The 11,690-nt window shown below is 33.6% G+C and overlaps 1 protein-coding gene across 1 annotated transcript; it reads right to left on the reverse strand.

The window, feature by feature from the left end:
• Positions 1-1,732: 1,732 nt before the first annotated feature.
• Positions 1,733-10,810, reverse strand: LOC112039413 (single-stranded DNA-binding protein WHY1, chloroplastic). The gene is made up of 9 exons (XM_065765176.1): positions 10,468-10,810; positions 9,810-9,871; positions 6,401-6,671; positions 4,286-4,433; positions 4,097-4,109; positions 3,735-3,829; positions 3,190-3,263; positions 2,747-2,835; positions 1,733-2,130 (listed from the first exon to the last, which is right to left on the reverse strand). The coding sequence occupies exons 1-9, from the start codon at positions 10,688-10,690 to the stop codon at positions 2,011-2,013; spliced, it is 1,095 nt and encodes a 364-aa protein (XP_065621248.1). The 5' UTR covers positions 10,691-10,810; the 3' UTR covers positions 1,733-2,010.
• Positions 10,811-11,690: the final 880 nt, after the last annotated feature.

The following is an 11,690-nucleotide window of genomic DNA, read 5'->3' on the forward strand; positions in this document are numbered from 1 at the left end:
TTTATTTTTTTATTTTTTTGAGAGAGAGATAAAGGATAATGTACAACTTAAAAAACACCCAAAAGTTTGAGAACATAAGTAAGCATGATGAAGATATACAGGGTGGTAGCATTATATGGAGGGCAAATTTAAATACAATTTTTTAGGTTGACTGCATTGGATATAATTATTCTTAAACGAATATAATTTTGTTTGTGTTGCATTGATTAATGCAGTCATTTGTTTGAATTTAATTTTTTTTTTTAAACCCACGGCCAAAATATAATTCCTAAAAAAACTAACTGTACCTAAGTTAAGCACTTGTATGAATTTTTTTTTTTTTTTTAATGTCTGTTAGTATGCATAGAATTCCTCTCATAATATAATTGTATCACTATATTTCTGTTCAGCTACACATCAGTTTGAATGAAATGCATTGAATCATCCACATGAAATTTCTGTGGGCATAGTAAGTTTGTTGTCACTTCACTTCTGTTAAGAATAGCATTATGGGATTTCTGTGGGCATAGTATCTTTGAGTTAAAATTCTTGGTGTTTGTATGTTATTTTACGGACTAGTTCTAGTATCATATAAATTGTCACAATTTTTGTTATAACTATCTTATGTGTCAAACTGTAATTGACTGTCTGTCACTTTTACATGAACCCACAACTTTTTCTTCACCATTCACAGTCTGCCATGTGGACAATTGTGGCTCAAGTTGTTGTGCCATTTTATTTGGTCTAAGAATTTTTCTATTTCACCTCTTTTCTTTACTGAAATTTTGCACTTTTTTTTTTTTGGTTGAGGGAAATGAGGACGAATTGACCTGGTTTGGTTTTCTGATGCACTAGTACATGGCTATGACTTGGCTTTGTGATTTCCGGTTTTTTTTTTTGTTTTTTTCTTTCTTCTTTGTTCATGACACTCACAGGCCAATCAAAATTAATAGACCTTTGAACTTCGAAGTCTGATGTAATTTATGAGAAATTATTAGGTCAGCTAGACAGACCCCTCAGTTTGGGGAGGGGAAAGAAGTTCGTAAGATAGACCAAATAATTTATTGTACTTGAGCAGAATAAGGTCTGCTGTACTCCAACTCAAAGCAAAAGCACCTCCCCTAGTCGAGGTTCTTGTTTAATCTTTTATATACATATGGTTCTATATAGTTCTTGTTTAATCCATTATTATGAGGATATATTTCTTTCTTTTTAATTAGTGCTACAGCCACAACAGTATTACAACAATTTCACAATTGAGTCTTATCGACAAACTGTTATTGGTTCTCATCTAAAATCACTTTTTTACCTGCCATTAACAGCTTGTTTTTTGTTGTGAAAATGTTGCATCCATTTATTCTATTCCTTAAATTCATTTTTAAGGAATCATTACCTAGTAACAAAAAAAAAAAAAAGAAAAAAAAAATCTGTGTATTTCCAAAGTTTGAAACCTTGTGACCTCTTTACGTTAAAATTTTGTGGATTTTGGTCTGTTGTGCTCATCAAATGCCCTACACTCTTTCATTTGGCATAATATAGTTGCATTCTTTGTCCATTCATTCCCATTTCAATCCTCCTTCGAACAAGAGAATAAAGTGATGCCAATATTTGGGACCAACCCCTCTAAAAAGAGAGTGATTACAACAACAACAAGAAGTTTCAGAAATAAAGCCCAGTCCCCTACACCATGTTCTCAGACACTGCAATGTTTACTATCTGAAAAAAAAAAAAAAAGAAAAAAAAAATCTGTGTATTTCCAAAGTTTGAAACCTTGTGACCTCTTTACGTTAAAATTTTGTGGATTTTGGTCTGTTGTGCTCATCAAATGCCCTACACTCTTTCATTTGGCATAATATAGTTGCATTCTTTGTCCATTCATTCCCATTTCAATCCTCCTTCGAACAAGAGAATAAAGTGACGCCAATATTTGGGACCAACCCCTCTAAAAAGAGAGTGATTACAACAACAAGAAGAAGTTTCAGAAATTAAGCCCAGTCCCCTGCACCATGTTCTCAGACACGGCAATGTTTACTATCTGCTCCACTCAAAGTCTCCCCCATATCTAGGATTAGCACTATTCACAAGGCTTGTCTCTTCTGGCTTTATGGAATTAGCAAAAGCATGCCAACCTAAAAGGTACGGCAAGATAAACTGCACCATTACAAGCCAATAAGTCAGAAATGGCAAGAAACTTGAAACACAGGCATGCATACACGGATAATTCAAGTATTCAACATTAAGAAAAGAAGCAACAATAAAATGCCAGAAAACAAGCTAAAACACAGTAGATTTATGTGGCAAATAATTAACTGATACCAGCCTATTTGTTTAGCAACTTGGTAACCTTGTCATACATCAAAGGAAAGCAAAAATTATGTTTCTGACATAGTTTCCAAATGAAGCATAATCTCTAGCAAAAGTAGAGTCAAATGATAATTCATTCAACAAATGAAATATGGCAATTAACATAACCTGGCAAAGATTTGTCTTATTTATGAACTAAGATTTCTGGCTTTTCGAAGGATGTAACTGGGTGACATTAAATCCAAAAGCCTTTCTTATTAGGATCATCTGAGGAATTTTCATTAACATGTTCTTAAAAGATCTGGCAATTTTCTATGCCCTCTTGCCATCAAAGGCAAGAAGCCCCTACCATGCTCTTCCTTGCAATCACCAACATAGAACCCAAACACAAATAATGCACGTGCTCACTCAAACACAGAGAAAGAGAGAGAGAGAGAGAGAGAGAGAGAGAGGTATATCATACATTAAAAGCTGAGATGAGTACAGTGTACTCTGCTCTGGTGACAGGAATATAAATGCTGTCATCCACATTTAGAAGCTTGTTCTGAACACCTTCAAAAAATGATATAACAAGATCAGATACAGAGCATATTATAGAATAATAAATTAAACTTGATCTTAGTTTCTTATCCTAGTAAAATACATCATTTGGTGACTTAACATTATCGTCATTATCATCTTAAATTGAGATATTTATATATTCATTATGGCAATTAACACGAAAAAAGTTTAAAACAGGCAAGTATATATCCACAGTTATGTTATTGGGCTTGAGAATATAAAATTTAACAACTTCAAGTGATTAAACAGTTGACAACTACTGCATCACATTCAAAAATTATTGTCTCATAAAACAAACAGTATTTGAAAGTCCACTGCCAAGACTTGATGAAGAAAGAGGATTACTGAGGTTAAAGAAGTGGCCAGAACCATCTGGAAGAGGCTCCACCTTCAAAACCTTCCTGACCTTTCCCTCCTCACTGCAAAACAGAACAACTTTAAATATATTTTATTGTGATGAAACACAACAGCTAAAGCTTATGGGTACTAGCACTACCTAATGTTATTAACAAGAAGCAATGCAACATGAATCAATGAACACAAAAATAGCTTGGCCAGCCTTAATGTATTGATATGCATGGATATCGCACATATATTGTTACAGCCACATTTAAAAGAGTACAAATATTATTGCCATTGTACATATGTCTCATTACAGAACACAGATTGTACATCTGTATCATTACAGAACACAGAGATGGATGCATAGTAAGGTAAATATAGATTTACATACAGGACAGACAACATGATCAAAATATATAGTTCATGTAATCATAAAGAACAATGAAATTAAAAAATAGACAACATATAGGAAGAGTTTGCAGCCTAAACAGCTGCTTCTAACCCTCCACAATGTCCATGTTGCAATTGAGGTATAGAGTAGACGGTACCTCTTTCCCTTAAAAGGATCATGAAAAAATTCACACGATTCCTTTTTGCCAAGGCAAACTAGGCTTCCAATTTCCGTCACTGATAGTGAGAATACCTACATACAAACAAATCAAAGTATCATCATGCATTTGAAACTATAAGATATCTCCAAAGAGTTCACATTTCATCAACTTCTGTATACTAATACTAGACATTACTTCTTCTTTTTTGGATAAGTTACTAGACATCACTATTTTGTATGGATAAGTGAGAAAAAGTAATAAATGTGATATCTCGTATTAGTATCTAGAAGTTAATGACATTATTTGATTATCACATTTTTTTTAGAATAAGAACTTAAAATATTGTAACTAGCATTGACCGAAAGGGTTCTGCTAAGCCAGCAACCATTTTACAACTTCTAGGATAAACAAGCTCGAAGCTCAACTCATTCTTCAAGACTTTTGTCATAGCAGAATGGTGGAGCATGCATCACAAACAAAGCATCACAAACCAAGCAACCCAAACATAACCCTAATACCATAAAAAATAGACCAATTACCACAATCACTAATAAGTCAAAACCATGTTTCTAACAAGAAACTTGACAAAACATACATCCAAAGGTGTGAACTCCGGAGCTCTGGGCTCTATTGTAAGAGCTGCTTTCCCTTTGTATATTGAGTGACCCACAAAAAACCTAGTCGGGAATGTTCCAGCTACACACACAAACCAAAGCAGTAATTCCATTATCACACTATTAACAGTAATGATTTTAAACTGAACCCTCTCTTTTGGCCCACCTTATTCTATTTATTGCATTGGTGATTCACTACTTAACCAAATTCACAAAAACAATCATATTAGGATCTGCCAAGTTGAGAAATTCATAAACCCTCAATTTAATTGATGATAAAGTAGGAGTAGTTTAGTTTAATAGAAACTAAACTAAGACATCAAACATGATAAACTACAACTTATTCCAAAAGGTTAAACAGATAGGAAATTGTGTATAATCATTTTATTATAATTCTAACACTTTATATATCACATGAGGCCAAACTCATCCACAATAACTGGGGCAACATGTTGAATTCAAACAAGGTTGGACTGCAAAACAGTATAACACATGCTCTAATACCATGATAAACCCTTAAGTGAATAAAAATTAGCGAATTTAATTATTTAATTGAATGACTCCGGGGTTATTACAAATTTTACTACATAAGCCTTCCAAACTAATATGTCACCAATCACTAAAAAGTAAATTCAGACATTTATTCATTATGTTGCTAAAATGATACAAAACACATACAGAACATTGCCACATCAATTTATACACCTTTTTGTAGTAAACTCAGTATTAGCTTTAGCATTTTTCTTATTTAATCATTATAGTATAACACATGACCCAAATTCGTTTTCATTTTTTTATTTTTTAGATACGATACTATATCAACCTATCGCGTCCATGACAATTACTCTTTATCGTCAGACAAAGTCACCAATTGGGTTTTGATGAAAGCGGGTTCAAACCCATATCTCTTATTAGACAAAAATACACTTTAACTAGTTAAACCAACTAGAACCCACTTTCTTATTTTCATTTTCTTTCATTTCCCAACATTCNCGATATCTGTTGTTTAGGTGAAAGTTATAATTAAAAATACAGAGAAAAGATCTCTTTCTTTTAATGAAAACCAACTTGTACATTAACCCTATGAAAAAAAAATGATTAAAAATGAATTCACTCATACCAAATGGAGCCATACAAGCAGAGAAATCAGAATCAAATAACAGGCTAAATAATTTGAGCAGTCAGTGCCACTGAGTTTTCATGACATACACATATAACATGTGTGTGGGACTGAGTTATATACGTATGGGACTGTGGGTGTGTATACAAAATAACTAATAAATAACTCATAAAAAAAAAATTAAAAATTAAAAAAAAAAAAAAAAACTGATAAAATAATATCATTAGTTTAGGAAAAGAATAAGAAATGTAAGCCACTTCAAAGAAATTAAAAAAAATTCCTGTATTGGCTCAAACATGAATTTCCTTTTCTTTAATTTAATAGGTCACCATACAGTTGCTAGTTGCTAAATTAGGAAGGTAAGAAATCCCAGAAAAAGACAATTAGGAGATTCCCTTGGTTCGACAGCCCATCCAGTCTAGATGAAAAATTATTATTATATATTATTTATTACAAATTTTACTACATAAGCCTTCCAAACTAATATGTCACCAATCACTAAAAAGTAAATTCAGACATTTATTCATTATGTTGCTAAAATGATACAAAACACATACAGAACATTGCCACATCAATTTATACACCTTTTTGTAGTAAACTCAGTATTAGCTTTAGCATTTTTCTTATTTAATCATTATAGTATAACACATGACCCAAATTCGTTTTCATTTTTTTATTTTTTAGATACGATACTATATCAACCTATCGCGTCCATGACAATTACTCTTTATCGTCAGACAAAGTCACCAATTGGGTTTTGATGAAAGCGGGTTCAAACCCATATCTCTTATTAGACAAAAATACACTTTAACTAGTTAAACCAACTAGAACCCACTTTCTTATTTTCATTTTCTTTCATTTCCCAACATTCTTTCTGGGCAACCAAACAGATAATAGGAAATGGGAATAGTGGAAGTGTTGTATATTACCTGGTGGGGGGGTTTGTGAAGCAAAAGAAGAGTTGTTTGGAGAGGAGGTGTCGGAGGTGAATCTCTGTTGGCACTTGACGACGAAGAGTGAGGTTTTGGTGGATATGTTGGTGTTGTTGTTGGGGTTTAACTTCAAAGCGGTGCGTTTAGTGGGGCTAAGGTTTAGGTGAAGTTTTGGGTTTTGGGTTGTGAGTGGGGAAGATAGAGACTGTAGACGCAACATTTCTTCTTCTTCTTCTACTCTACTCTCTACTCTCTTCAATCTTCCCGGCTATGCTTTCTTTTTTTGTTTTTTCAATTTGGGTTTTTTGGTGAGAGAGAGAGGGGGGGTGGGTTTGGAAATGGGAATCGGTTCGGGTTTTGAAGAAGTTTAAATCGTACGGTGCATATTGTTGGAAAGTGGTGAAAGGTGGAAACGACATGCGTTTAATGGAACAGTCTAAATAGGGATGCCTCCTTTGTAAAGGTAGCGTGAGTTTGGAATTTTTTTTTTTTTTTTTCATTCAACATTATTTTTGAAATATTTTAGTTAGTTGTCATGTTTACAAATTATGTAGTAAACTCGCATTTCGAGTTTTTAAAACTCGAGTTCAAAGGTAGAATTCGAGTTTCTAAAACTCGATTTGTATGTGATGGGAACCTGACGTGGAAAAAAGTCTACCTGGAAATCAAGTATTTAAAACTTGATTTCTTGTAAAGAGGTTTCAAAACACATTAGAACACCAAAACAGAAACACGAAGAACACCAGAACATAAACACAAAGGAATAACCAACAAATCTGAAAAATCAAATCTGAAACGCCTACGCCAACCCAAATCTCCCTAACCCAAAAGTGATGGAGGCAGCGGTGGAAAAGCTCCAGGCAAAGGTTTTTCTTCTTTGGGTCTTTGGTTTGATGAATCTTCATCATGTTCTTCCGTGGGTTCCCTGGGCATCGTGTTCTTCCGTGGGTTCCTTTCTTCACCGTGTTCTTTCTTTAATTTCTTCAGATCTTTATCGTGTGGTATTCAATTTCTTCAAAATCTCAGATCTTCATCATGTTCTTTAGATTCATCTTTTTCTTCTATGAAACTCGAGTCTTTAAGACTCGATTTCCATGTGGCAAAAATATCTCCATGTCAGCAATCGATCTCGAGGCTTTGAGGCTCGACTTCTTCACTGAACTCGAGCCTCAAAGACTCGACATGTTATTCTCCAAACTTCTTCCCGATTCTTGCTAACTAATGATATATTGCGGCAATCTCATGCTACTCTACAAATTCCCTCCTTGAGTTTGGATAGCAGCCAACCATGTGTTTTCAGCATTTGCGTTTTTGGCTGGATCCCATGGTACTATTGACGACCTAGTCAAAAACACAAAAACACGCATACCAATGCATTTTTGGGTCCCATGGCACTATTCATACAATTAAAAATTATTTTGTTACAGTATTTTTAGCAATAAGTTTTCAATTTTCAGTATCCAAACACACCTTAATATCATTTGAGGTAGAGGCATTCACAAACCAGTTTGAATTTTGGTAAGGATAAGGTGTAAAACTCATATTTTACATCATTCAATAAGAGATTGTCACATCATCTTTTTACTTAAAACTCAATACATCCTACCACATATAATAACATTTCAATAAACTCATAGTTAAGTTGGATTTTCAAATGGGTATTAGAATTGATTGAGTGTGATTGTGCATATTTTTTAATAAATAATATGATGGTGTGGCATGTTAGGATTAGAATGGTAAAATTTGGGTTTTATACCACGCCCTTATTGAATTTAATCTCTTCATAAAATGGACTTAATAGATCCTTTCACATTTAATCATCCAAATCCCTTTAATCTTTAATTGAATATGTGATATGATGTTTATTTGATTTCTAAATGCCATATGTCTTACAAATAAAAATAGAGAAATTAAATAATTCAATGGGAGGGATAATGCTTAGAATTGCGTTTCAATTTGTTTTTTTTTTAATACAATTTATGATTAAAATTAAACATTAAAAGCACTAGCAACAACTATTTAAAATGCTAAATGTTTAGCATTTAACACACCAAATATTGAAAATACTACTGCATCAAATGTCTCAAATGCTAAAAGAAAATTTCATTTTTATCTTATTTCCCTCTCCCCTCTCCTGAATTTCTTTCTTCTTTCTGTCTTAGTTTCAAACTCAAATCTCAGTTCTCTCTCACCTTGCCTCTTCCTTCTCTCTCAATCTTAGTCCTTACTTCTCTCTTCCTTCTTTCTCACTCTCTCTTTTGCCCCTTTCTCTCATACCTCGCCATGGAGATTGAGATTGATGTGGTCCAACGGGTGGAGATGAGATTGGTTTTGGAATTGTGATTATGAATGAGTTTTGTAATTATATTTATAACTTTAAAAAAATTTTAAAAAAAAGTACGGGGCAATAACCTTCTATTTTTTTAGAAGACAGGGCAATAACTAATATATTTAAAAGCTTAAGTGTATCATTTATTTTTACTAAGCTCCTATTAAGCCAAATTAGCCTAGCATTTCAATCTATTTGGTCCAGTAGATATTATTTTGTCCACTCCAATCTTATTTGGTCCATTTAGTACTATTCGGTCCATTTTGGTCATATTCAGTCTTATTCGTTCGAATTCAATCCTATTTGGCCCACTTCGGTTCTATTTGGTCAACCTCGATCCGTTCTATCCACTTTGGTCTTATTCGGTCTGATTTGGTCCTACCTAGTCCACTTTGGTCTTATTCAGTCCACCTTGGTTCTATACGGTCCATTTTGTCCTATTAGATCCTATTCAGTCCATTTGGTCCTATTCGGTCCATTATGTCCACTTTGATCTTATTCAGTCCTATCATCCATTCTGTCAACTTTGGTCTCATTCAATCCATTCGGTTTTCGTCAGTCAATTTTGGTCGACTTTGGTCCTATTTGGTCCTATTCTGTCCACTTCGATCATTCGGTCTATTTTGATCTGTTTTGGTCCACTTTGGTCCATTAGGTGCATTCTATACATTTTTGTGCACTTATATAATGGGAAAAGACAGGTATGGGTTGAGAGCTCATCTTCTAAATCCAAATTTATTATAAGAAAATGTGGATCTCAAACTCATAATATCTAAAATTTTAAGTATAACATTTATTGTTGTTATGCTTCTAAAAAGCCACATTAACGTAACATTTCAGTCCACTTCGATTCAGCTAAATTTATGTGAAATTTTTTTTTAAAGATGAAGACTATGAATATACAAATATAATATTTATAGCAGCTACTCATTTGTTTTAATATCATTAGTTTTAAATGAATTGCATGTAGGAACGGACCTAGGTAGGGGCCCAAGGGGACTCGGGCCCCCCTACCCAATTTTTTAATTTTTAGTCATGATATTTTTCATTTTTGCAGTTGGCCATCTCTTCCAAAACCTTAGACCCCTTTCCCTCCCCAATCAGCTTAGACAACTTAGCACAACTAGCAACTATCCAACCTAAAAACTTAACAAAAACAATAAAACCATTCACAATGATGATTGTATTTTAGCAAAAAAAAAAAAACTATTTTACCACCAAAGAACTAAAAAACCATGTGTTATTGGAGAAGATAAAACTAAATTTTTTGCAACTACAACATACTAATAAATTCTAGTTGACTATAGCAAGTTGTTAAAAATAAAATACAATGTTATTAAGATTATCTCTCTTCCTTCAATTAAAAGCTCAAATTCTCTCTCTTCCTTATTATTTAATGGGTTTTTTTTTATATATTATTTTAAATGAAGTAGTAAAAAAATAGAACATTTGATGTTAGGTGTATTGTAAAGTAAGGTAATAAAAATAAATAAAGTAGCTTAAAAAAAATCCTAGCTAGCCTAATATTTTTTTAAAAAAAACATTATTTTGTTTTTTTTTTTTTTTATGAAAGCGGGTTCAAACCCATATCTCTTATTAGACAAAAATACACTTTAACTAGTTAAACCAACTAGAACCCACTTTCTTATTTTCATTTTCTTTCATTTCCCAACATTCTTTCTGGGCAACCAAACAGATAATAGGAAATGGGAATAGTGGAAGTGTTGTATATTACCTGCTGGGGGGGTTTGTGAAGCAAAAGAAGAGTTGTTTGGAGAGGAGGTGTCGGACGTGAATCTCTGTTGGCACTTGACGACGAAGAGTGAGGTTTTGGTGGATATGTTGGTGTTGATGTTGGGGTTTAACTTCAAAGCGGTGCGTTTAGTGGGGCTAAGGTTTAGGTGAAGTTTTGGGTTTTGGGTTGTGAGTGGGGAAGATAGAGACTGTAGACGCAACATTTCTTCTTCTTCTTCTACTCTACTCTCTACTCTCTTCTCTCTTCCCGGCTATGCTTTCTTTTTTTGTTTTTTCAATTTGGGTTTTTTTGGTGTGAGAGAGAGAGAGAGGGTGGGTTTGGAAATGGGAATCGGTTCGGGTTTTGAAGAAGTTTAAATCGTACGGTGCATATTGTAGGAAGGTGGTGAAAGGTGGAAACGACATGCGTTTAATGGAACAGTCTAAATAGAGATGCCTCCTTTGTAAAGGTAGCGTAAGTTTGGAATTTTTTTTTTCATTTAACATTATTTTTGAAATATTTTAGTTAGTTGCCATGTTTACAAACTATGTAATAAACTAGCATCTCAAGTTTTTAAAACTCGAGTTCAAAGATAGAATTCAAGTTTCTAAAACTCGATTTGTATGTGATGGGAATCTGATGTGGAAAAAAGTCTACCTGGAAATCGAGTATTTAAAACTTGATTTCCTGTATAGAGGTTTCAAAACACATTAGAACACCAGAATAGAAACACAAAGGAATAACCAACAAATCAGAACAACAAATCAAAAACAAATACACAAACAACAAATCAAAAAAATCAAATCAAAAACACCTACACCAACCTAAATTTCCCTAACCCAGGAGTGATGAAGGCCGCGGCGGCAAAGCTCCAGGCAAAGGTTTTTCTTCTTTGGGTCTTTGGTTTGATGAATCTTCATCGTGTTCTTCTGTGGGTTCCCTGGGCATCGTGTTCTTTCATGGGTTCCTTTCTTTATCGTGTTCTTTCTTTAATTTCTTCAGATCTTCATCGTGTGGTATTCAATTTCTTCAAAATCTTAGATCTTCATCATGTTCTTCAGATTCATCCTTTTCTTCTATGAAACTCGAGTCTTTAAGACTCGATTTCCATGTGGCAAAAATATCTCCATGTCAGTAATCGATCTCTAGGCTTTGAGGCTCGATTTCTTCACTGAACTCGAGCCTCAAAGACTCGAGATGTTATTCTCCAAACTTCTTCCTAA

This window comes from Quercus suber, unplaced genomic scaffold, assembly GCF_002906115.3.
Source record: "Quercus suber isolate HL8 unplaced genomic scaffold, Cork oak 2.0 scaffold_613, whole genome shotgun sequence".
Classification (NCBI taxonomy): Eukaryota; Viridiplantae; Streptophyta; class Magnoliopsida; order Fagales; family Fagaceae; genus Quercus; species Quercus suber.